Source organism: Nerophis lumbriciformis, linkage group LG30, assembly GCF_033978685.3.
Source record: "Nerophis lumbriciformis linkage group LG30, RoL_Nlum_v2.1, whole genome shotgun sequence".
NCBI lineage: Eukaryota > Metazoa > Chordata > Actinopteri > Syngnathiformes > Syngnathidae > Nerophis > Nerophis lumbriciformis.
Window position 1 is genome coordinate 5279141 of NC_084577.2, and position 27737 is coordinate 5306877.

The 27737-nt window shown below is 39.0% G+C and overlaps 1 protein-coding gene across 1 annotated transcript; it reads left to right on the forward strand.

The window, feature by feature from the left end:
• dhrs12la (dehydrogenase/reductase 12-like a) lies at nt 1–26888 on the forward strand. The gene is made up of 10 exons (XM_061925413.2): nt 1–140; nt 5570–5703; nt 10024–10106; nt 10177–10272; nt 10358–10439; nt 10511–10572; nt 15124–15228; nt 18492–18582; nt 21444–21581; nt 25638–26888. The coding sequence occupies exons 1-10, from the start codon at nt 85–87 to the stop codon at nt 25751–25753; spliced, it is 963 nt and encodes a 320-aa protein (XP_061781397.1). The 5' UTR covers nt 1–84; the 3' UTR covers nt 25754–26888.
• Nucleotides 26889–27737: the final 849 nt, after the last annotated feature.

Here is a 27737-nt window from a genome sequence, read left to right on the forward strand (position 1 = left end):
GGACCAGGCTGGTCCACGTGGTTTGAGTGGGGACTAAAAAGAGGAGCAGGGAGAAGTCATCAGTGTGATGCTTCCACAGTCAACATGTCTCTCTATCGCAACCTGGCCTGGTTCCTCAAGGGAATGACTCAGTTCACCAGGTAAGATGCCCTCCGACAATATTTATAATATTTTCTGACAATTGTATTTTTCCAGAATGACAGAATAAAAAGTGAAATAAATCAAATGATACCAAACGATACAGTTGCTCATGGATGGCTTTAACTGAATAGAGACAGGGGTATCAAAAGTACAGGGTTGATGTACAAAAATGGATATTTACAAAAAAATTAAATGGTCATTTTATTTTTTGGGGATTACAAGAAAAAATATGAATATAGCAGTATGATGCAAAAGTTGATGTGTTTTGCAACATGTCTTCACATTTCCCCTCTAGGTTTGTTTAAAAATGCATTTATTAAAAACAGAAGTTACATTATAAGGCATGGATGTCCTCTACCACAAATGGTGTGACAAATAAATATTGTCACACCATTTGTCCAACAATACTAGTATATAATTTAACCCGACGTATTCAATTTGAATTTACAACATTTTTAAAGACTGTAGAAAAATAGTGCCGCTTGCTATATTAGTGGTGAAATTCTTATTTGAGTATAATTGTTGGGCATAAATAAATAAATTGAATAACTGTGTTATGGTAGTGCAAACAAAGTGTTGCTTTTGGTACCCTTGATAATGTAATTTTTTTACAGTTTGGGAACATACTTGTACAATATCATCTCAATACATTATATTGGGATAGCTCTGTGACAAAACAGGGTCTATACAGTTAGAGCATTCTTGGATGGATGTGGCGTGGAGTGGAGGTGTCTAAAGTATGGCGTGGGGAACATTATTTAAATGTACAACACAAAGTAAAACAGAACAAAAAAGGGTATAATGTAAGGAAAAAAGCTTAGAAGTATATACCGTATTTTTCGGAGTATAAGTCGCACCTGCCGAAAATGCATAATAAAGAAGGAAAAAAACATAAATAAGTCGCCCTGGAGTATAAGTTGCATTTTGGGGGGAAATGTATTTGATAAAACCCAACACCAAGAATCGACATTTGAAAGGCAATTCATAATAAAGAAAGAATAGTGACCAACAGGCTGAATAAGTGTACGTTATATGAGGCATAAATAACCAACTGAGAACGTGCCTGGTATGTTAACGTAACATATTATGGTAAGAGTCATTCAAATAACTATAACATATAGAACATGCTATACGTTTACCAAACAATCTGTCACTCCTAATCGCTAAATCCCATGAAATCTTATACGTCTAGTCTCTTACGTGAATGAGATAAATAATATTATTTGATATTTTACGGTAGTGTGTTAATAATTTCACACATAAGCCGCTCCTGAGTATAAGTCGCACCCCCGGCCAAACTATGAAAAAAACTGCGACTTATAGTCCGAAAAATACGGTACAGTAATTAAATATATATATATATATATATATATATATATATATATATATATAAATAACTTTCTAGTACAGTGTTACTTCAGTTTACGGGTTTAATTGGTTTGTAACCCAAAATATCGGTACCTCAAATCGATGTTCCCCGTCAAAATGAATTTGAATTCAATTATTCTGTTCTGAGTCCCCAAAAAGCCACCAAAACTTGACTTATCGAACATGCTTTTAAATTTGAAAAAACTAACTTCTAGATAACAAATATTATATCAAAATAATGTCATAGAAGATAGCATTAACATTTACAGTAGTTTTATGAGGTATTGAAATTATAATATACAGCGTTTACTTCGAAGAGCAAACTTCTACAATATCCCTTGGAAGCTGCTTTTCTGTCAAACACACCATCAGCGGCTTCTCCATATTTTCATGAATAAATATCCGCCGTTTAGAAATTGTTTTAACACCCTGGGCTGGCGTTATTAAAGCCTTATTATTATTAGCGAACAAGCCCGCAATGATTTGTGCAGATCTTTTAGGGTTCACTGTAACCTTCGTAGACTGAGCTTTTGCTCGCAACCTAAGACGAGAGACAGCTAAGAGAGAAAGCCAATACTGACACTATTTTTTAAACGTTTTTAGGTTAATTGAAAGAAGTGGTGATCTTGCCTTTAATAATTTTTACCATGTACGATCCAAGTCGTCCACCCCCTACTTATGATAATGGACTAGTTTTACTAAATGAAAACTTCCAGTATCAATTAACTTTTCAGTTTGCGAGAAAATGTTTGGACACTCGGAAGCTGCTTTTCTTTTACCAAAACCAGAAGGTATAAGACATTAAAACAGCGTTGAGAACTTGTTGAATTAGGTCCTGTCGTTGAGCAAGTCAAACAACATGCTTTTTGATGACCTTGAACCAATGTTGGGTTCTGACGTTGATTTGACCATTGAATTTTGGTCATTTCCCAACCAATATTCTACAACCCAAATACAACATTGAATCAACATGCTTTTTGACATTTGATCAATGCTGGATTGTGACGTGGATTTAACCATTGAAATTTGGTCATTTCCCAAACAACAACGTGGATCCAACGTTGGACATCAACGTTGTCTCAATTTCCAAATACAACTATTTTGCAACATTGTTTGGACGTCAGTTTAAAAAAAAAAAAAAAAAGTATAATCAACGTCGTATCAATGTCTTGTGCCTGCTGGGAAGTGGCGTCCCAGTACGATTGTACAAAGGTTGTATCAGACCAATAATACACAACAAGCCGTGTTGTCTGAAAAGGTGCTTTTGTGATGGTTTCCCTTTGTTCTGTGTTATTGCTTCTCTAACTGAGTGGCCTCTTCTGACCCCGTACTAATATCGCTCTGCATGACACCACCAAACAGAGCGAGTATTTAGCCTCACACACCCACGCGCACACACACTCACCCTTGTGCTGGACAATAGTCGGAATTGATGCCCGTGATACCACACACTCCCATCCTGTTGTCAGTCAAACTCATCACAGGAACAATCTCTCCCACATTGTGTGTGTACAGTAAAAGGTCTGATACTGACCTCTCTGACCTGAACACACACACTAATAATACTATCTAGTATCAGGTGTGTGGACATAAACCATTGATTGATTGATTGAAACGTTTATCAGTAGATTGCACAGTGAAGTACATATTCCGTACAATTGACCACTAAATGGTAACACCCGAATAAGTTTTTCAACTTGTTTAAGTCGGGGTCCACTTAAATTGATTCATGATACAGATATATACTATCATCATAATACAGTCATCACATAAGATAATCATCAGAGTATATACAGGGCCTCACCTGCCATCATGAAAAGAAAAAAATGTAAAAAGAAAAAAATATATATTAAATTGTTAAATGTATCCAGTGATTATACTATAAAGTTATTTTCCATTTAACTTCACCAGTTTTAGATTATTTTTATTCAAAATCGCTGAATTTTCACATTTGCCGTTCAAATACTGAGAAGAGACGGTGCGGTGAACAGCAGCCAGTCGAGGCACGTCACTCAGTGCCTCAACATGGACGGACTCGGCTAACTGCTGGCCTGCTGTGCAGTGAGACCGTATTGCTATATGAATTATATTATACATTTCCATAGTTTAGTTAGCTGAGGTATATAATGTACAGTGTATTTTGTCAACAACTGTATGTGTGTAACATATTTCTTGTGCTGAGCGATCATAAAACGGCTGCAAAAGACGCACTGGGTGAGGCTCGCCTCCTGCACCCCGCCGTAGAATTGTTATATCAACTAAAGCCCACACTTAAACTTTCCACGTGCAAGATTGAATCTATTTAAAAAAGTTATTTCATAAGAAGACAAAAAGTGCAAAAACAATAATGTTGGTGTTGGAGGAGTTGTGAATGACTGCACGGCCACAACATTAGGTACACCTGCAGACTGCAGGTGTATCTAATTCACAACTCCTCCAACACGAACATTATTGTTTTTGCACTTTTTGGCTTCTTATTAAGTAACTTTTGTAACCTATTTTTATGGGCTTTCCTCTTTGTGATGTTAAGTTCCTGTTATGCGCTGTTATACAGTATATGCCTTGAGCTCTTATTTTGAAGGCGCTAAGAGCGGAATTTTGACACGTTGGAGTGGAGCGGAAGTTTTTGAAAGAAGGTAAATAAAGTGGTCCTCGTGTAAACTGGAGCCTCCGTGTTTGTTATTTTGTAGTTTCATACAGTATAGGCGACATTTATAAACCCTCGGTTACACTTTTTTAAATAGATTCAATCTTGCACGTGGAAAGTTGAAGTGAGGGCTTTAGTTGATATAACACTCCCATCAGGGGGTTCATTAATCCAGCACAACAGCGGCGCATTTATAAGTAAAGGTAAGACCATAATAACATTTTTTTATTAAATGTGCTTTTTTGTGTGCTACAGTTTGTATGTGTAAAGTTAAAGTTAAGTTAAAGTACCAATGATTGTCACACACACACTAGGTGTGGTGAAATTTGTCCTCTGCATTTGACCCATCCCCTTGTTCACCCCCTGGGAGGTGAGGGGAGCAGTGGGCAGCAGCGGCGCCACGCCCGGGAATAATTTTTGGTGATTTAACCCCCAATTCCAACCCTTGATGCTGAGTGCCAAGCAGGGAAGAATGCTGGTATGAGCTTTTAAACATAACTGCTGCCAATCAAATGGTGAATAAGATACTCTTTAGGGTTCATATGTTTGTAAATCTGACTGTGATGAAGTCAGTGCCTCACCAGCCATCAACCTCACCGCACATCACTGATACATTGAATTATTTACACTATTTACAACCCGGGGTGTGTGATGTGGAAGGGGGGGTTAGTTTCTGTTGATATCAACACTTCAGTCATCAACAATTGCATCATCAGAGAAATGAACATTGGAACAGTGTAGGACTGACTTGGTAGGATATGTACAGCAAGTAGTGGACATAGAGAGAGAGAGAGAGAGATCAGAAAGCATAAGAATAAGTATCTACATTTGATTATTTACTTTTGATTATTTACAATCCGGGGAGGTGGGATGTGGAAGGGAGGGTGTTAGTTTAGGTTTGAAGTTGCCTGGAGGTGTTCTTTTAGTGCGGTTTTGAAGGAGGATAGAGATGCCCTTTCTTTTACACCTGTTGGGAGTGCATTCCACATTGATGTGGCATAGAAAGAGAATGAGTTAAGACCTTTGTTAGATCGGAATCTGGGTTTAACGTGGTTAGTGGAGCTCCCCCTGGTGTTGTGGTTATGGCGGTCATTTACGTTAAGGAAGTAGTTTGACATGTACTTCGGTATCAGGGAGTTGTAGTGGATTTTATAGACTAGGCTCAGTGCAAGTTGTTTTACTCTGTCCTCCACCCTGAGCCAGCCCACTTTGGAGAAGTGGGTAGGAGTGAGGTGTGATCTGGGGTGGAGGTCTAGAAGTAATCTGACTAGCTTGTTCTGGGTTGTTTGGAGTCTAGATCTGAGGGTTTTGGAGGTGCTGGGGTACCGGGAGGTACCAATCACCTGAGTCCTAAAGGCCTGGAATGATGGATCTGTAGACCTCTGATTCACCATTGGTGTTCCTTCTCTGTAGAAATGCTTTCCTGTCAGCCTCCAAGCGCTTTGTGGAGAAGGACCTGGAAGTGTCTTTGGCGGGACGCACCTTCATGATCACTGGAGCCAACAGCGGCATCGGGAAAGCCACGGCCATGGCTATTGCTAAGAAAGGTACCACTTATTACTTAGTATAAGTAGTACACTTAGTATTACTTTCTTTAAAACATTTATTCAGTATTTTTTAACTTTAGAAATTATATGGTTGAAAACGATAATGATGCCAAAAAACATAAAAAAAGATGGGAAGTCCTCAAAGGCTTATGTTGAAAGTGTAATTATGTTTATAGATTATATGCTATCTGTTGTTGTATTCCCTCATTTTTAGTGACCTGAACATAATCTGGACTGTACATACATTTTTTGTTTTTTGTTTTTTTTGTTTTGAAAATTTAATTTTGTTTATAGATTATATGCAATCTGTTGTGTTCCAAAAATTTTTTTTTTGTTTTTTTGTTTTGTTTTTGTTTTCTCAGTGTACATGAATGAAGGTGTGTGTTGCTGGACCCGACTTGGACATTATCTGGACTGGACCTGGTTTTAAGAAAAAAACCTTTGAACGATGCTAATTTCATTTACAACCAGGTCTGGTGAAGAGAAGGTCCTTTCTTTCCTCTTTTTTTTTTTTTATAGATAAGATGAATAAATATTTTCTTGGATAAAAAGGAAAGTAAAACAATATAAAAATACTTTCATAAGGGAGAAAAAAGAAAAAGAAAAAAAAAGTAATTAAATGAAAATGTTAGTGGACCAGCAGCACAAACAATCAAGTGTGCTTCAGGGACTGTGTTGTGTCCCTTGCAGAAGTGTTGTCCATGTTGTGGGAACCAGAATATTGATAGCAGAAAGAAACAACCCCTTTTGTGTGAGTGGGTGTGTATGAGTGTGAATGGGGGAGGGAGGGGTTTTTTTTTGGGTTGATGCACTAGTTGAAAGTGTATCGTGTGTTTTTTTCTATGTTGATTTAATAAAAAATAAAAAAAATAAATAAAAAAAAGAAAGGTACCAACGGTTCTCCGCTTTGTTCTACATGGTGTCCTTCAAATCGAGAAATGTAATCTAATCTAGATATATGTAAAAACAATTGTGAGAGTAAACAAGATCGGACAAGTATAATACAGTATAGTACAGTGGAACCTGTTTAAATTGACCCCATTTGTCCACAACCCAGTTAAGGCAACCAACACATAGAGTCTAGGGTTGTACGGTATACCGGTATTAGTATAGTACCGCGATACTAATGGATCATATTCGGCACTATACCGCTTCTGAAAAGTACAAACCCCACTATTTGAGAAGCACTGCTTAAGGTGACGTCGACATACGCGGTACACCGCATTTCCCGACATAAAATTAGAGACCCGCAATGGTTTCTGATGTTATTAATTTCTATGTAACTAGAGTAGGCTGTTGACTTCACACATAAACGTAACATTGATCATGATTGATTGATTGAAACTGTAATTAGTAGATTGCACAGTACAGTACATATTCCGTACAATTGACCACTAAATGGCAACACCCCAATAAGTTGTTCAACTTGTTTAAGTCGGGGTCCACGTTAATCAATTCATGGTAATGACATGTATGGCGAGGCTACAAACATAGCATCCTTTACCTAGAAAGATCCAAGTTTAGGAGTTATACATCAAAAGTGACGGCCACATGTTTAGCTATATTGTGTATATAAGTAGCGCATGCAGAACCAACTACTTTGTCATCTTGTTCTTGTCTGATGATGTCCTGAGCTCATAAGTAAAGTGCTGGTCAAAGTTCCTACCATATTGCAGTCTCTGTGAAATATTTCATGGTGTCCATAAAACTATTAAAAAAAATATTAAAACATTTTAATTTTTTCTTCCGCTTATCCAAGTCCGCGGTGCGGGGGTGGCTGTCTCAATAGGGAAGCCCAGATCTGACGATCTTTGGTCATCTGAGGCATTCACGGGGCAGCTGTGAGACATACTGTAATCCACCCAGAATGGGTTTATGTTGTTTATGTTGACGTGTGTGTTAGTATTGTGCCCTTCATCACCGTCACTTGTGTGTTTTTACAAATGCTGATTTGTAGTTATGTCAAACTCAATAACCAGACAATGAAGATGTGAGGGCCAACAGGTACAGTATGGAAGGCCAAAAAATAAAAAATAAAAATTAAAGTCCATCCATCCATCCATTTTCTACCGCTTATTCCCTTTGGGGTCGCGGGGGGCGCTGGAGCCTATCTCAGCTACAAGTGTGTCATTAATTAATTTTGATGGGAATTAAATGCATGATTGTGTTTTTAAATGTCATTAATTTATTTAATGTTAACTTACATTATTTAATCAGTGATTTCATTATTTCATGATTTGATTATTGATTTCATTACAGTATTTCATGATTTCGTGATTTATTCAATACTTTAATTAACTAATGACAAATTTAAGTAATCAATAATTAACTAAATCATGAAATAATGAAATGAATAATTAATTAAATGATTACATGTCAAATTACATAAAATAAATTACTGATTCATTTAATTCAAATGTTAATTAATGAATGACACATTAAATAATTATTTAAAGATTGATTGATTTATTCCAATTAGCCCTTGCCTGTGCTTCATGAATATATTGTATCTGTCAAACTAAATCTTTGAAATATTTCCTTAGTTGTGTCATTAAATAATACAATCATAAATAAATCATTCAATCATGAAATGATTAAATTCATTAAATATTTAAATAAATCCTGAAAATGATTTAAAATAAATAACAATCAAAAGATTAAACGTAATATAACATTAAATAAATTAATGACACATTTAATAACACATGTGTGTGTTCAACTCCAATTATAATTAATTAATGACACATTTGAGTAGTTATTTAAAGATTTAGTTACCTATTAATGTGGCCCTTGTCAGCGCTTCATGAATGTATTGTATCCGTCAAACTAAATCCTAAAATATTTACTTTGATGTTTCATTAACTAATTAAATCATTAAATAAATCATTAAATCAATAATTAATTAAATTAGCTCAATCGTGAAATTATTAATTAAATCATGAAATGATTAAATCAATAATTAATTAAATTGTGTGATAGTTCAATCGTGAAATGATCAATTAAATCATGAAACGATTAAATCAATAATTAATTTAATGACTAAATGTATTATTACAATAAAGAAAATTACTATTGTATTTCATTCTAATTCTAATTATTTAATGACACATTTAAATACATATTTAAAAATGTATTAAATTTTGCCATGGCTTAATGAATGTATTTTATCCCTCAAACTAAATCTTAAAACATTTGCTTGAATGTGTCATTAAATCATTAAATTAATCATTAAATTGTGAAATTATTAAATCATGAAATTATTGATTAAATCATTAAATAATTGGCTAAATCATGAAATTATTGATTAAATCATTAAATAATTAACTAAATCATGAAATTATGAATCAAAATAATGAAATCAATAATACATTTAATGACTAAATGTAATATTGCAATAAATACATTACTGGTTTATTTAATTCCAATTCTATTTAATTAATGACACATTCAAATATATATTTAAAGATTTCCAGGGCTTCATGAATGTATTTTAACCCTCAAACTAAATCTTAAAATATTTACTTAGATGTGTCATTAAATCATTAAATTAATCATTAAATCATAAAATGATTAAATCATGAAATTATTGATTAAATCATGAAATTATTGATTAAATCGTTAAATAATTAACTAAATCATGAAATAATTAATCAAAATAATGAAATCAATAATATATTTAATGACTAAATGTAATATTACAATAAATAAATAACTGACTTATTTAATTACAATTCTAATTAATTCATGACACATTTAAATATATATTTAAAGATTGCCAGGGCTTCATGAATGTATTCTATCCCTCAAACTAAATCTTAAAATTTTCACTTAGATGTGTCATTAAATCATTAAATTTATAATTAAATCGTAAAATTATTAAATCATGAAATTATTGATTAAATCAATAAATAATTAACTAAATCATGAATTAGCATTAATGTAATGATTATGTGTAATTTTACATTAAATGAATAATGATACATGTAGTATTACATCACATAACTTCATGATACATTTAATTGCACATTTTTGTATTTAATCCCAATCATATTTAATTGATAATACATTTAAGTAATTATTTAAAGATTGATTGATTTATTTGATTTTGACCCGTTCGGCCCTCCATAAACAGGAAAGGTATTGCCAACAATACTGCAAAGTGCAAATAATGGCGAGTTTCGCTTCTGTCGAAACCCCATTATGTCGACGTGAGTCAGACAATCTAAAGGGTGTGGTTGCACTGTAGCTACATTAGAGGGACATCAAATGTTCTAATGTACCTCTACAAGTATTTCTTATCACCTATGATGATTGCCACAGGTGGAACCGTCCACATGGTGTGTAGGAACAAAGACAAGGCTGAGGAAGCGAGGGCTGAACTTGTCAAGGAGACGGGAAATAAAGTACAGTTGGACTCTCCTCATCCAAAACAAAAAGAGCCACACAGGAAGTATAATCTAAATGTCACCACAGGAGATCTACGTCCACATCCTGGACATATCTGAGACCAAGAAGGTGTGGGAGTTTGCTGACGCCTTCAAGAGGAAGTACAAGGCTCTAAATGTCCTGGTGAGGAAACATCGAATTAATCATAATGTCATCGTAATGTCACATCTGTCCACTGTTGATTGAATGTTGTATGTAATGTGTCCAGATCAACAACGCAGGGTCTATCATGAGTCAGAGGGACGTGAACACGGAGGGCCTTGAAAAGAGCTTCGCCACCAATGTCCTTGGTGAGTCACGCATTAGCATGAGGAGACGTCTATCAGGTCTTTGTAACGCCGCATCCTTCACTGTCTTCCAGGGGTGTACATTCTCATCAAGGGTCTCATTCCTTTGCTGGAGAAGAGCGCAGACCCCAGAGTGGTGAGTCAGAGACACACAGAGGATGGACTCCGTCACGGTCTGGCTTGGGGTGTCGTTGGGCAGAGATGGCGGGCGAAGTGCCAGTAAAAACGTATGTAATGACAAGAAAAAGAATAGTGCAGCAGAGAAGTGCACAGGAAACATGGCATGCATGCAAAACAAAGAAAAGCCTCCTGATGAATCACTGCCATCAGGTGAGTCTCCTAATTACAAACTGAGGGCAGGTGCTCAAGCCCGACGTAAAGTGGCTGAGAAACGACGGAAGACAACAAGCAGAACGGAAAATAAAAGCGCTGGTCAGGGAATAAATACAAAAATACACGACGAAATTAATAATAATGTCTAAACCTGACATGACAGGACTCCCTTCCATTCATATACCGGTACTTACACTAATAACTAAATCCACTCGACGTCCATGGCACCGGTCGCCCGGGAGGGGTCCCCTCCAAGGTTTCTCATTGAGTTTTTCCTGGCCGTGATGTGGGATCTGAGCCGAGGATGTCGTTGTGGCTTGTGCAGCCATTTGAGACACTTGTGATTTAGGGCTATATAAATAAATGTTGATTTATTGATTGATTGATACACTAACAGGAGGCCAAATAGCTCTAGTTAGCACCAGATCTTATAGCTTCCGGAGTACCAACATCCTGCAGATCCACGTTTGACACACTCGATAACAAAATGAGATTTGCTATACAAATTTCCTAAATGTCAACAAACAGTCCCCTCTAGAGCGGGAAATAATTGTCCTGATGGCATTTTTATCCGTTTTTGCGAAGAGGTTGTCATTAAGAATTGTGTATACCATATTTTCCGGACCATAGGGCGCACCGGATTATAAGGCGCACTGGGGCGGTATAGCTCGGTTGGTAGAGCAGCTGTGCCAGCAACTTGAGGGTTGCAGGTTCAATCCCCGCTTCCGCCATCCTAGTCACTACCGTTGTGTCCTTGGGCAAGACACTTTATCCACCTGCTCCCAGTGCCACCCACACTGGTTTAAATGTAACTTAGATATTGGGTTTCACTATGTGAAGCGCTTTGAGTCACTTAAGAAAAAGCGCTACATAAATATAATTCACTTCACTTCACTTCACTGCCGATGAATGGTCTATTTTCGATCATTTTTTCATATATAAGGCGCACCGGATTATAAGGCGCATTACATAACATGCAATGGTGGTTCTTTGGTCAGAATGTTGCATAGATTATGTTTTACAGATCATCTTCAAGCCGCTTTCTGACAATCGCTTCCGGATGCGCCGTTTTGTGGGCGGTCTTATTTACGTAACTCACCTTTGGCAGCGTCTTCTCCCCGTCATCCTTGTTGTAGCGGTGTAGCGTGCAAGGACGGGAGTGGAAGAAGTGTCAAAAGATGGAGCTAACTGTTTAAATGACATTCAGAGTTCACTTAAATCAATAACGGAGCAGCATCTCCTCATTCTGAAACAACAACAAGGCCGGAAATGTGTCCCATGAAAAACCGTTCGACCGGAACTCTAATAACTAAAGTTCCTTGGGTGAATAATATAAACTCACTACACCGGTATGTTTTAGTGCTTTCATGGTGAGTTTACTGACAGATATAAGTAAGAACTTTACACTACTTTATATTAGAAATGGCAAATGGAGGATGAATGTCCCATAACAAGAAGATAGAGAAAAAGAAGAAGCTTATCAACTACGGCATCAACGGACTACAAAGGCGGACCCGAGCAATTTTTCAGGATTTATGCAGATCACAAATACATCTCAGCAGGTACCAGAAGGTAAGAAAAGTTACTTTTGCATAATATTGCGAAACAAAACGCCAGATAATATGTCTTACCTTATACCAGGGGTCGGCAACCCGCGGCTCTAGAGCCGCATGCGGCTCTTTAGCGCCGCCCTTGTGGCTCTGTGGAGCTTTTTCAAAAAATGGAAAAAGATGAGGGGAAAAAAATATATTTTTGTTTTAATATGGTTTCTGTAGGAGGACAAACATGACACAAACCTCCCTAATTGTTGCAAAGCACACTGTTTAAATTAAACATGCTTCACTGATTCGAGTATTTGGCGAGCGCCGTTTTGTCCTACTAATTTTGGCGGTCCTTGAACTCACCGTAGTTTGTTTACATGTATAACTTTCTCCGACTTTCTAGGACGTGTTTTATGCCACTTCTTTTTCTTTCTCATTTTGTCCATCAAACTTTTAAGGTTGTGCATGAAAGGTGAGTTTTGTTGATGTTATTGACTTGTGTGGAGTGCTAATCAGACATATTTGGTCACTGCGTGACTGCAAGCTAATCGATGCTAACAGGCTATTTAGGCTAGCTATATGTACATATTGCATCATTATGCCTCATTTGTAGCTATATTTGAGGTCATTTAGTTTCCTTTAAGTCCTCTTAATTCCATGACACACTATCTGTATGTAATATGGCTTTTAATTTTTTGCTGCTCCAGACAGATTTGTTTTTGTATTTTTGGTCCAATATGGCTCTTTCAACATTTTGGGTTGCCGACCCCTGCCTTATACACACACCATAATAATACTCGTATGTTTAATGCGCCGACAATCCATCAAGCGGTGCGGCTTCATAGCTTAGTCTGGAGAAAATGACGGACCAAAGTCTTTTCAACGCCTACACAGAAGAAGACGACTTCAGCGGTTTCAGTGCGCAAGTGAAGGAGGATGATGAAGATAGTACCGTATTTTCCGCACTATAAGGCGCACCTAAAAACCACAAATTTTCTCAAAAGCTAACAGTGCGCCTTATAACCCGGTGCGCTTTATTACGATTCATTTTCATAAAGTTTCGATCTCGCAACTTCGGTAAACAGCCGCCATCTTTTTTCCCGGTAGAACAGGAAGCGCTTCTTCTTCTACGCAAGCAACCGCCAAGGTAAGCACCCGCCCCCGTAGAACAGGAAGCGCTTCTTCTTCTACTGTAAGCTACCGCCCGCCCCCGGAAGAAGAAGAAAAAACGCGCGGATATCACCGTACGTTTCATTTCCTGTTTACATCTGTAAAGACCACAAAATGGCTCCTACTAAGCGAAAAGGATCCGGTTCATAAAAAGACGCAATCTCTCCATCCGCACACGGATTACTACCGTATTTCACAGCAACTGATATTCCTGTGAACCGCACTGTGGAACGGGAGCACGTACGGTGAATATTCGCACCACAGGGAATGAGAAGTCATCCTTCACTGTGGTTCTAGCTTGCCATGCTAACTTCCACCCATGGTGATATTCAAAAGGAAGACCTTGCCAAAAGAGACCTTTCCAGCCGGCGTCATCATAAAAGCTAACTCGAAGGGATGGATGGATGAAGAAAAGATGAGCGAGTGGTTAAGGGAAGTTTACGCGAAGAGGCCGGGTGGCTTTTTTCACACAGCTCCGAAGGCGAACACACCTTCACTAAGACGGGCAGACAGCGCCGGACGACATACGCCAACATTTGCCAGTGGATCGTAAATGCCTGGGCAGATATTTTGGTCACAACTGTGGTCCGAGCTTTCCGGAAGGCAGGATTCACAGAACAACAGTGACACTGACTCCGATGACTTCGACGAGACGGAACCGGCCATTTTGGATACCACGCTTGCGCAACTTTTCAATTCGGACACCGAAGACGAAGAATTCGAAGGATTTACGAATGAAGAATAACTTCAGAAGGTGAGCGCTATGTTTATTTTGTGTGTTGTGACATTAACGTTCGAGCAACATTATGTTACTATTGCTCTACACCATTTTGAATTTTACTATGTTTGTGATTGCACATTTGCGTACATTTTGGGACAGAGTTGTTAGAACGCTGGTTTTCAATATATTATTAAAGTTTGACTGAACTATCTGACTGTTTTTTTGACATTCACTTTAGCGCAGCGTTTTTTTGACATTCACTTTAGCGCAGCGTAGGCGCGGCTTATAGTCCGGGGCGGCTTATTGGTGGACAAAATTATGAAATATGTAATTCATAGAAGGTGCGGCTAATAATCCGGTGCGCCTTATAGTGCGGAAAATACGGTAATTACTTTTTTCTTCTCGCAGCTTCATGTATCGAAATGAAGTTTGCAAAAATGAATAAACCGCAATAAAAACTACATTAAACACTGCGACTGAGTAAAAAATGTTCAACACCGCAAGATAGTTCCACTAATCAGTGTCCTTCAGCACAAAGATGCCCCACAAAAGTCCCTGCAAGTCGAAAGTTCCTTTCGTTCTTCTTACTCTCCGTTGTCAAGCACTGTATGTTATAGGTTGTCCCCTCATATCTAATGGCGGCTGAATTTCCGAAGGCAAATTTTTAGAAACGCCCAACTGTGTTCAACCAATCAGCGTTCGACAGCACAGTTCCACCTCGCTACTAGGAACTGAAATAGTTCCTGTGGACCAGGGTCGTTTTTGCAGGGAGGTATTTCATCTACTAGGGTAAAAAGGAAAAGGGCATCCTTTGATTTTGACGTGCAAACATAGTCAACCATTTTCCCACGCACGGTTCTAGAAATCAGGAATTCACATCGGGTCCACTAACTCCAGTTTGGCTTCACTCCTGTGTGTGCAGATCACTGTGTCATCAGGGGGGATGCTGGTGCAGAAGCTCAGGATAGGAAACCTGCAGTCGGAGCGAGGCCGCTATGACGGCACAATGGTCTACGCCCAACACAAGGTACGAAAGCTGGAATTAATTCTGGTACAATACAGATATGATCTTCTCAGCCTGGTTTCTGCTACTTTAAAAGACTATTACAGTTAGGAAAAGTCATTATTTGCAGATCTCTTATGTAAAAAAATATATATTTTGTCACGGTACAGTGAGGAAGGAGACAGCACTGAGACAGGGATGTCGTTTAGCTTGCTGCGTGTTTATTAACACAAGAGAGTGACGTGTGTAATTAACCCAAATACGTGGTGTGTGTGACTCTGTGAAGCAATTACTTGGTGAGTGTTACAGGGAGTTGTTGAAGGTGCGTGTTGTGAAAGATGCGGAAGTCCAGAGAGGGCAAGGCAGGCTCGGAGGTCGGTGGGTAGGCAAGAGGTCAAGGGCTGGAGTCCGTAGTCCGGGGGCAGGCGAAAGGTCGAGATCCAGGGAGGCAGCAAGAAGTCCAGAGGGAATCCGGGGAGACGAGACACACAGCTCGAAACCAGGGAACGAAGAGGAGTTGCGGGATGACGACACAGGACAAGACACAATGAGCACAGACGAGGGGAAACACGGAGAGCGAGGAAGCACATAGGCAAGAGTGCTGGAGACGTGTAGGGCTTACTGCACAGGTACAAGTAGCTACGTTCTGGCACTGGAACGCAGGACGCGCTGGCTTAAGAAGGCAAATGGAGTCTTCATCAGCGTCAGGTGTGTCGATTGCAGAGTGAGTGCAGCTGAGTGTGTGGCGGCAGGTGTTTGAACCGTCACATAATTGTGGGGAAAAACTAGCCAATGTGTGCACAAAAATGTGTAGTACAGACTGAAGACAAGTTAATATACGATTTGTAAGTTGTCACTGGAATTACAACAGTGGTACTCGGTAGCTTTCCTATTCACTCATTCATGAAAACAATGTTGTAAAATGTTAGTTTTGTCCGAGTCAACGTGTGAATCCCAATTGATGGTCTAAAGCAGTACAGTAGGGAAGGGATTATTATGGCCCCATTCCTGGGTGGAGCTCGCGTGAGAGGATGAGTGAGGTTGAATCATTTGGCAATTTTGTCACGTTTCATGTGTCAGGTAAACCATGACAAAGGGGCTATATTATTCCCCTTCCTACTGTAGTTCTGCTTTGGTTGCCAAACTCACCATCACCCTAATTGCATGCGGCAGCAAAAAAAGTTGTACATTTTCCCACTCAAATAGGTTATATTTAATGAAAAGACATAGTTTAAATGTGGGGTTGTGCAAAGTAGCAACAACAACAAGTTTTAATGAACATTTCAGGAGCATAACAAAGGTTTTTATCCATGAACTTAAAGCTATTTAAACAAAGCGTGGCTATATTTTGCTCAAGCTGGTCCCTACTTGCTAGATCAGCAGATAGATAACAGGTTCTTTGAAGCACTGTAAAACTCAACATACTGAAATTAAACAGATTACTTTTAGTCCTAAAATGCCTGATTTCGCGACTTAAACATTTTGATATATATTTTTTTTTTCAATAAAAAAAAATACTAAAAACAAAACATTTTATAATTTAAAAGACAAAAAACTTTTTGTTATAGTTGACTCAGTATAATAATTATTAGTTTAAAAATGTCAACGTTTTCTCATGACATTCCGATTTTATGCTCTTTTTCCTTACACTTTTGCTGTTATTTTTTTTGAATGGATATGTTATTTGAAAGCACACAACTTTTAAAATTTTGGCAGACACATTAGGTATATCTACACTAGTGGTTCTTAACCTGGGTTCAATCGAACCCTAGGGGTTCGGTGAGTCAGGCTCAGGGGTTCGGCGGAGGTCAAGCTCATCGTGTAAATAAAAACTTCCCCTTATCGACGTATTACGGATACTGCAACAGCAGAAGTCAGACTGATTTGCAGGTGTGTAATTTGTTGTGAGTTTATGCACTGTGTTGGTTTTGTTGTTTGAACAAGGTGATGTTCATGCACGGTTCATTTTGTGCACCAGTAAAAAAACATGGTAACACTTTAGTATGGGGAACATATTGTATTTTTTATCTTCTTGAGACCTCCGAAAAATGCCTACCTCTTTAGGACCACCCTTTCTAGATATATAAAGATTTCTATTTACAACATTAATAATATATACAAACTATGTAAATATAAAAAAGCTTGTTGTGAAAAATTAATTGGAATTTCACAAGAAAAACTTTAAAGTTTGGCAGTATTATAATAAAAGACATCATTTTACTCAACGCAAGTCAAAATGTTAACAGAAAAACTGAACATTTGTGCGATATTATGATAAAAGTTGGAATTTTACTCAATAACAGTCGCAATTTTACAAGAAAAGCTTAACATTTTGGCAATTTTATGAAGAGTCGTAATTTTACTCGACAAAAGTCACAATTGTATAAGAAAACTTGAAAAAATTTGGCAATATTATAATAATAATAATAATTGGAATTTCACTTGGCAAAATTATGACAAAAGTCATAATTTTACTCACAAAATTTCACTATTTTACAAAAACACCCAAAAAATTGGCAATATTGTGATAAAAGTCCGAATTGTATATGACAAATGTCACCATTTTACATTAATAAGTAACAATTTTACATGAAAAAGTAATTATTTTAGGAGAAAATATTGCAAAATTAGTAACATATTGGCTCTTAACTAGTCATTATTAAGTACTTATTAATGCTTTATTCGGCATGGCCTTATTATAACCCTAACCCTCTAACCCTAACCCTAACCAAATAACTCTAAATTAAGTCTTTGTTACTTAGAATATGTTCCCCATACTAAAGTGTTACCAAAAACACATAACTTTGTCTTGAATTTGAAAAAAAAAACATTTTATTTTTCACTAAAGAAGGGTTCGGTGAATGCGCATATGAAACTGGTGGGGTTCGGTACCTCCAACGAGGTTAAGAGCCACTGATTTACACAAAGTATCGGTATCGCCAATACCAGCTGGAATATTACTGGGTATCGGATCGGAAAGAAAATCAGTGGTATTGCACGTCACTAGTAGACTATCCAACAAACTGTTAGTCTTCTTCTATGACAGCAGCAGGTTTTAAAAAGCACTGCAGAGCATTGTCGCCACCTTAAGGAGTTTTAATAAATGACAGCTCGCTGGATAAAATACATCTTGGTTTTTTTGGGGGTTTTTTACCCAAAAAATGGGTCCCACCATCTTAGAATCAACTAGTTTACAAGGCTCAAAAATGTGTGTGTGTGTGTGCGTGTGCGTGTGTGTGTGTGTGTGTGTGTGTGTGTGTGTGTGTGTGTGTGTGTGTGTGTTTCAGAGGCAGCAGGTGGTGATGACGGAGCAGCTTGCAAAGATTCACACAAACATCCACTTCTCTGTCATGCATCCAGGCTGGGTGGACACTCCTGGTACCGCCCACTCAAACGCCACAAACAAGGCCCATTTATTTACTCACTAACCTGCTTTAGGGGGCTCACTGAATTGATTACGTAACATGTTTTGTTGTCGTTATTTTTATATAATCATATTTTATCCCAGAAATGTATTCAATGAAAGAAGAAAACGGGCTGCCATATAATATAGTTATCTTATTACTAAAAAAACAAAAAAGCTCCGTCAAGTTGACATCCACATACATGGTCAACAGCTTCTTTTGTAATGTATTTTTCTTTTTTTTTTCAATGAAGTGCATATTACCAGATGTGAGAGGGATCTTAAGACATAATATATAGAACATACAACTACAAACAAAGGTGTACAAGAGGAAAGAGGACAAAAGTTACCTTATGCATTGTGAAAATGGTCAACCGCTTTTTTCGACATAAAAGTAGAGACCCAGAGGGATTATTTCATTGAAAAACTGGTCTGTTTATGTGTTGTAGCATTGTTTACTACCTCATTATCGCTAAGCAACCTGAGACAACAGCAACTGTCAGGAACTGTTGGCGACGGACCCCAAGATGGCAGGCGTGTTGCAGGAAAACATGACTTTGTAAAAAGGAAATGCAGGGAAAACAGGAACCAGGATAACAGCAAATAATCCTCGAGCACTGACTGAAGGGCGAGGCAGGCATAAATGGCAGCCAGCTAAATGACACCAGGTGTGGCCAGGCTGCCAATCAGCAGCAGGTGAGGGGAAACAGCGCTCAGGGAGACATGCAGGAAATGGAACCAAAATAAGGCCTACCGGAGAGGATGGTGGCGTCCGCAGGCTCACCTGAGAGGATGGCGGCGTCCGCAGGCCCACCGGAGAGGATGGCGGCGTCCACAAGCCCACGGTAGAAGATGGCGGCATCCGCAAGCCCACCGGAAATGATGGCAGCGTCTGCAGGCCCACCAAAGGAAATGGCGGTGTCCGCAGGCCCACCGGAGAAAATGGGGGCGGTCCGCAGGCCCACCGGAGAAGATGGCGGCGTCCACAAGCCCACCGGAGATGATGGCGGCGTCTGCAGGCCCACCAAAGGAAATGGCGGTGTCCGCAGGCCCACCGGAGAAAATGGGGGCGGTCCGCAGGCCCACCGGAGAAGATGGCGGCGTCTGCAGGCCCATTGGAGAAGATGGCGGCGTCCGCAGGCCCACCGATGAGGAGGGCGGCGACCGTAGGCCCACCGATGAGGATGGCGGCGTTCGCAGACACACCGTAGAGGAAGGCGCCCGCAGGCCCACCGATGAGGATGGCGGTGTTCGCAGACACACCGTAGAGGATGGCGGCGTCCGCAGGCACACCCGAGAGGATGGCGGCGTCCGCAGGCACACCCGAGAGGATGGCGGCGCCCGCAGGCCCACCGGAAAGGATGGCGGCGTCCGCAATCCCACCAGAGAGGATGGCGGCGTCCGTAGTGGCCTCACTGGGAGAGGTGAGAGCTGTGCTTCCCCTGTCGCACAGCTGACCTTAGCCCCCCGCCTCAAGGGACGGATCCCAGATGTCCCCAAAGAAACCAACAGACGACAGGGATGGGTGGGAGGGAGCCGGAACATCAGCGCCAAAATCCTGTCAAGCCTCTCCGCCATTGAAATCTCCGTGGGGGTTTGTATTTGGCTCGGGGATTCTGTCAGGAACTGTTCGTGACGAACCCCAAGATGCCGAAATGACAGGCGTGTTGGAGGAAAACATGACTTTAATGTCAAAAGGAAAAACAGGGAAAACAAGAACCAGGATAACAGGAGACAGGATACCAGGAAAACTGGAGACCACAAACAATCCTTGAGCACTGACTGAAGGGCGAGGCAGGCATACATAGCAGCCAGCTGATTGACACCAGGTGTGGACAGGCTGCCAATCAGCAGCAAGTGAGGGGAAACCACACTCAGGGAGACATGCAGGAAATGGAACCAAAATAAGAGCGCTGACAGGAAATAAACACAAACACAGAGGAAACCCCAAACATAACCAAACTGTCAGTGACAAGCCTGACAGCAACATTACTCTCAAGTTACACAACGTTAAGCCATGCACCCACTGACTTCCTGTTCAGTGCAAACTTCAAAATAAAAGAATGGCAGCATTAAAAACATCCATCCATCCATCCATCCATCCATTTTCTTCCGCCTATCCGAGGTCGGGTCGCGGGGGCAGCAGCCTAAGCAGAGAAGTCCAGACTTCCCTCTCAGAATTAAAAACATGATCCTTAAAATCCTATAGTAATAAAACTTTCACCAAATGTATGGACCATTGAAACAAAAAAAATTGCAAAACTTGCACCAAATTCATAGAGCATTAAAAAAACGAATGGTGCAAAACTTGTAATACAATTCATAGAACATATAACATAAGAATTAAAACTTGCAGCAAAAAAATGCACCCATTTTTTTAAGGTTGTTGGCCACTTGAAGTAAGATTTGATGTACAAAATATTTATTGTCAAAGAAACAGCACAGCAGCTCTTTCAGATAAAAAAAAAAATTAAATATCATGTGAAAACAGAAGAATCGGAATCGAAACATGCACAAATGAAGGTTATTTTCAATTTCAGTTTTGTCGACAACCACTTATGTTGACGTGAGTCAGCCGGTGGACCAAATGCACTGTACGTCATTCTGTGCTATCAAACGCTGTACTTAATTTAGATTAATTAATGAATTAATTAAATTAAGTTGTTTTCTCTTCTTTGAATGAATACAAATTGCTTGGTTCTGATAAACTAACACCACTAACCCCTTAAAAGGCAGCTTGCCCCCTCTTTCTGTATCTGCACAAACAATGCATCATTTTAAGTAGATAGACTTTTGCCAGACTGCATAATCACATACACCTTCTCTATGCTTCAAGCTGTAGCCAACGCCATGCCTGACTTCCATCGCTCCATGAAGGACAGCCTGCGGACCCCCGAGCAGGGCGCCGACACCGTGGTGTGGCTCGCTGTGTCCGAGGCTGCCGGCGCCAGCCCCAGTGGACGTTTTTATCAGGGTAACTTTGACACCTTCGATATACTGTACTCTTTTTCTTTAAGGATTGCGTGTGTGTGTGTGTGTGTGTGTGTGTGTGTGTGTGTGTGTGTGTGTGTGTGTGTTAAACCAGTGTTCGAACAAAAATATGAGTCTCTCAGCTGTGGCCCACCACTTTTCAAGCGTAAAACCCACACAGAGAATGTCTCCAACTCGTGGACGACAAAGCAGACACAATAAGGAAGCCTTTAGTGGTGTTTCTTTTCTATGACTATAAATAATTATTAGGGCCCGCAATGGCCCATTGCAAAAGGACTCCCACAGGGAGTCCTTATGCAATGGGACATAAGGACCTATTGTTATTCGTTCGTTTTATTCTTTCTTATTATTATTCTTCCGCAGCTTTGCGCACTACTTTGACCCCCTTAACATGCTTCAAAACTCACCAAATTTTACACACACATCAGTAATATACGGCAAAACTTTTTATCAAAAAACCAAACCTCAAAACTCATTAGGGCCCGCAATGGCCCATTGCAAAAGGACTCCCACAGGGAGTCCTTATGCAATGGGACATAAGGACCTATTGTTATTCGTTCGTTTTATTCTTTCTTATTATTATTCTTCCGCAGCTTTGCGCACTACTTTGACCCCCTTAACATGCTTCAAAACTCACCAAATTTTTACACACACATCAGTAATATACGGCAAAACTTTTTATCAAAAAACCAAACCTCAAAACTCAAAATTGCGCTCTAGCGCCCCCTAGGAAGAAAAAAAACTAGACTGCCTGTAACTCCCACTAGGAAGGTCGGAAAAACATGAAACTAAATCCTCTATGTAGGTCTGACTTAGACCTAGTTCTCATAATTGTACATCCTCGGGCTAAAATCAACAGGAAGTTGGCAATTCCCCCTTCAAGACAAAAAAGTACTAAAAACAGTCACTTTTGCTTCTTTGAGCTGTAATTTGACCCCCTTAACACGCTTCAAAACTCACCGAACTCAACGCACACATCAGGACTGGCAAAAATTGCGATCTAATAAAGAAAACTAACCCCAAATTTAAAAATTGCCCTCTACAGCAATTTTTGAATAAAACTGATAAAAAACTGCTCCTCGGAAGAAAAAAATTACAAAACTGCCTGTAACTCCCACTGGGAAGGTCGGAGAGACATGAAACAAACACCTCTCCGTAGGTCTCACTTAGACCTACATTTCATAAATTGACTACCCCCAGCTAAAATCAACAGGAAGTTTGCTATTCCCCCTTCAATACAAATTTTTGGTAAAAACCAGTCACCTTCCTTCAAAAACGAACTCCTCTGAGCGCGTTTGTCGTTTCGCCTTCAAACTAACACAGGAGAGACATTGAACCCTTGTGATTACAACAACAGAAGCGCTTTTTAATTAACTGCTCCGGTTTTGATTTTATGACCCTTCAAAGACCCACTGCGCTGATGCTGCTGCAATGCTGTTTTTTTAAGATGGCTGCTTAAAAGCAGGAAGCACCAACGTGCCCACACAATGCAGACAAGGTAGGTACACTAGACAAAAGTCTTGGGACACTTAGGACTAGCACCTGCCAAATACGCGGGCCCGAACAACGCTGCTTGCAGCTTTAATTACTATTATTACTTATAACACATCAAAACAGTACATTCATTTGACAATGAGCTTTGATTATGTGCTTTTACCGCCATCTCGTGCCTACTTTTAAGTCTGTGCGGTATATAAAACGAGTAAAACATCAGTGGTACCTCAACTTACAAGCTTAATTGGTTTTGTAGCGGAGCTCTTAACTCAAAACACTTGTATCTAAAATCTACATTTCCTATTGAAATTATTGAAATCAATGTATTGGCGCTTGGCCCCCAAATAGGAATATTTTGTAATTTTTATTTTTATTTTGTTTTGTTTATTTCTTCAGTCGGCGGTCAACAAAATAAAAAATAAAAAATTTTACATCCATGAATTCATAAATTGACAATTTTACAGACCGAAAGGATTCAGGCTGAAGTTAGACACTTATTTCGACTAACACTATTAACAAACTCAAATACAAGATGTATTTTTTTAATTACTTTGTCCAACAAAGTAATACACAATAATACAATAAAAACACAATTCCAATTACAAAACCAAACCCAGCCCAGCAACATTCAGAATAGCAATCAACAGAGCAATTGAGAAGACACAAACATGACACAAAACAATCCAAAAGTAGTCAAACAAAAATGAATAAAATCAACAACAGTATCAATATTAATAAGAATTCCTACATAGCAGTGATTAGAAATCCCTCATTTACATTATTATCACAGCCATTTTTTTAAAAACATTAAAAAAAATGAACAACATGTCACAATATGCTACAAAGACAACATATTTGATGTTCAAACTGATAAACATTTTTTTTTTTTTGCAAATAATCATTAACTTTAGAATTTGATGCCAGCAACACGTGACAAAGAAGTTGGGAAAGGTGGCAATAAATACTGATAAAGTTGAGGAATGCTCATCAAACACTTATTTGGAACATCCCACAGGTGTGCAGGCTAATTGGGAACAGGTGGGTGCCATGATTGGGTATAAAAACAGCTTCCCAAAAAATGCTCAGTCTTTCACAAGAACGGATGGGGCGAGGTACACTCCTTTGTCCACAACTGCGTGAGCAAATAGTCAAACAGTTTAAGAACAACGTTTCTCAAAGTGCAATTGCAAGACATTTAGGGATTTCACCATCTACGGTCCATAATATCATCAAAAGGTTCAGAGAATCTGGAGAAATCACTCCACGTAAGCGGCATGGTCGGAAACCAACATTGAATGACCGTGACCTTCGATCCCTCAGACGGCACTGTATCAAAAACCGACATCAATCTCTAAAGGATATCACCACATGGGCTCAGGAACACTTCAGAAAACCACTCTCACTAAATACAGTTCGTCGCTACATCTGTAAGTGCAAGTTAAGGCTCAACTATGCAAAGTGAAGGCCATTTATCAACAACATCCAGAAACGCCGCTGGCTTCTCTGGGCCTGAGATCATCTAAGATGGACTGATGCAAAGTGGAAAAGTGTTCTGTGGTCTGACGAGTCCACATTTCAAATTGTTTTAGGAAACTGTAGACGTCATGTCCTCCGGACCAAAGAGGAAATTAACCATCCGGATTGTTATAGGCGCAAAGTTAAAAAGCCAGCATCTGTGATGGTATGGGGGTGTATTAGTGCCCAAGACATGGGTAACTTACACATCTGTGAAGGCACCATTAATGCTGAAAGGTACATACAGGTTTTGGAACAACATATGCTGCCATCTAAGCGCCGTCTTTTTCATGGACGCCCCTGCTTATTTCAGCAAGAAAATTCCAAGCCACATTCAGCACGTGTTACAACAGCGTGGCTTCGTAAAAAAAGAGTGCGGGTACTTTCCTGGTCCGCCTGCAGTCCAGACCTGTCTTCCATCGAAAATGTGTGTCATTATGAAGCATAAAATACGACAGCAGAGACCCCGGACTGTTGAACGACTGAAGCTCTACATAAAACAAGAATGGGAAAGAATTCCACTTTCAAAGCTTCAACAATTAGTTTCCTCAGTTCCCAACCGTTTATTGAGTGTTGTTAAAAGAAAAGGTGATGTAACACAGTGGTGAACATGCCCTTTCCCAACTTCTTTGGCACGTGTTGCAGCCAATAAATTCTAAGTTAATTATTATTTACAAAAAAAAATAAAGTTTATGAGTTTGAACATCAAATATCTTGTCTTTGTAGTGCATTCAATTGAATATGGGTTGAAAAGGATGTGCAAATCATTGTATTCCATTTATATTTACATCTAACACAATTTCCCAACTCATATGGAAACGGGGTTTGTATTACAAATACACTTTGTACACAGCATAAACACTGTTCAAATATATAAAATATATATATAAAAAAGCCTGTGAAATCTTGGAAGGACCGACTATTGCAAACCGACGTTAGTCGTTGGTGTTCTCTATTTGGTTGGCAGTTTTATGCACAGAGCACTTCTGCCTGAGTTTGACCAAAGTGTTTTGTGTGTCACCGCTTGAAGACCGCACGATGGTGGCCACCCATCTGCCGCTGGCTTGGACACACAGTTCCCCTCTGGAGGAGCAGAAGCTGATATCCGCTCTGGACGACTTGGCCAAGACGTTCCAGCCGCACTGAAGCAGAAGCAGCACATCTTCACCGCTCTAACCAGCAACACTGACCAAGCCAAGGGACCTTATCCAACCATTATTATTGCTTATTATTATATAGTGCATTCATAAAGCCAGGTGACAAGGACTAAAACTACATTTACGATTTTCTTGAAGAGAGCATTGCACACATTTACAGTATTTAACTGTGACTTTTTTGAACGTTGTCAATCTGATGGGAATCTGATTGGACCAAAAGTCACCGAGGCCCAGCTATGAGTTCAACCTCCTTGTTGTGTAGCTAAAAATGTGTAACTAACAACTCTGTTTGTGTGTTTTTGTCGCGTCGCAGTGTAGCGGGTGAATTCCAGCAGGAAGTGCAGTGCTCTCACTACGGCAGGGATGTCCAAACGGTTTCTGTCCAGAACACCGGTTATGGACAAAAAATTTGACATAGACATGCTGTGATGTTATCTTTATATATATATATATATATATATATATATATATATATATATATATATATATATATATATATATATATATATATATATATATATGTATATATATATATATATATATACATATATATATATATATATATATAAAACAAGATGCATATCAGCTTTGGATTATAGGTAACAAAGCATATTCAAGTATTATTATCATTATTCATATTAATAGTAGTATTCATGACTATTTGTTAGGTTATTAGATTTTAAAAATTTTTATTTATATAATTTATATGTACTGAAATGGTTAGTTTATCTAAAATGTGCTAAAACAGCATTACGCTTTTACTTTCCGCTGCAAATTGTCACAGTCCACTTGTAGCGGTGCAAAGTAGTTGTTTTCGAAAGAATGAAAAAAAAGCTATGCTAAAAAGGTAAACATAAACAGCCTTCATCTCAGGTTTGTGTTTAAGACAACAATGCACAATATTAATATTTTCATAGTAACATTTTTTGTTGCTGTATTTTTTTCTTGTTTCAATCGAAAATATCTGGAAAAAATGCCCCCGCCCTTTGGACACCCCTGCTCTTTGGGCTTTATGTGCGGCAGCACTTGGCATTATATGTATTTATTAATATTATATGTTCTGACTGGGATTTTAGCTTATTAATCATGCATAGGCGTTCGCAAATAAAATTATAAAAATGTAAGACTGTTTACTACTCTTGCTTTCTTGAATAAATGACTTACTATAATTATAATAAAAAAAAACACTGGAGGCAGATGTCAGCGCTGCCTGCAGGAGCAAAGGTCACCGCCTCTGTCCATGGTGCTGAGGACAGAGCACCATCAGACGGGGGCGTGGCAGTGCTGATGGCGAGACACCGCTGGCAGGTGATTAGATTTCACAGGTGGTACGTGTTAATCTAATCATCTGTTGTCTTTAACAGTAAGCGGCCGGGAGCAGAAGAGAAGGGAGGATACGGACGTGACCAAAATGTCACGTTCTGCTTGAGAAAGACTTTGTTAAAACAATTGATCATTAAAACCTTGTTAAAACCTGCACGCTTGGCTCTTGTGCCGTGTCTACAGTGGAGCTGCTTGGAAGCGACTTCCACAAACACTTTTTATTATTTTTATCAAAACTCCTCTTTGAAAGAGAGGCAGTAATCAAAGAACAAATGTTTAATACAATGCATATAATTACGACTTGGATGCGAAATGATTTTTTTACATTTCGATTTATTTTTAAGCATCCCCATTATTTGGTTTGTCTATGAATGTTCTCATTCACCCAGGTCATTGTAATCTCAGGATATTCAATCGATCGCAACTGAACTGTTTGGTTTGTCTTAGAAGACGTTTCACCTCTCATACAAGTAGGCTTCATCAATTCATGCTCATAGACTTGCATTGGTCGGATCTAGTCCTAGACTTGGATTGGTCAGATCTAGTCTAGCGGTTGGTGCCATAACCCCAAATATTTATAATCCTAAAACCAGGAGGTTGTGCCTGTGCAAGGATGGTTTCGCCCTATCTTAGTGAGAAAAACAACTGTT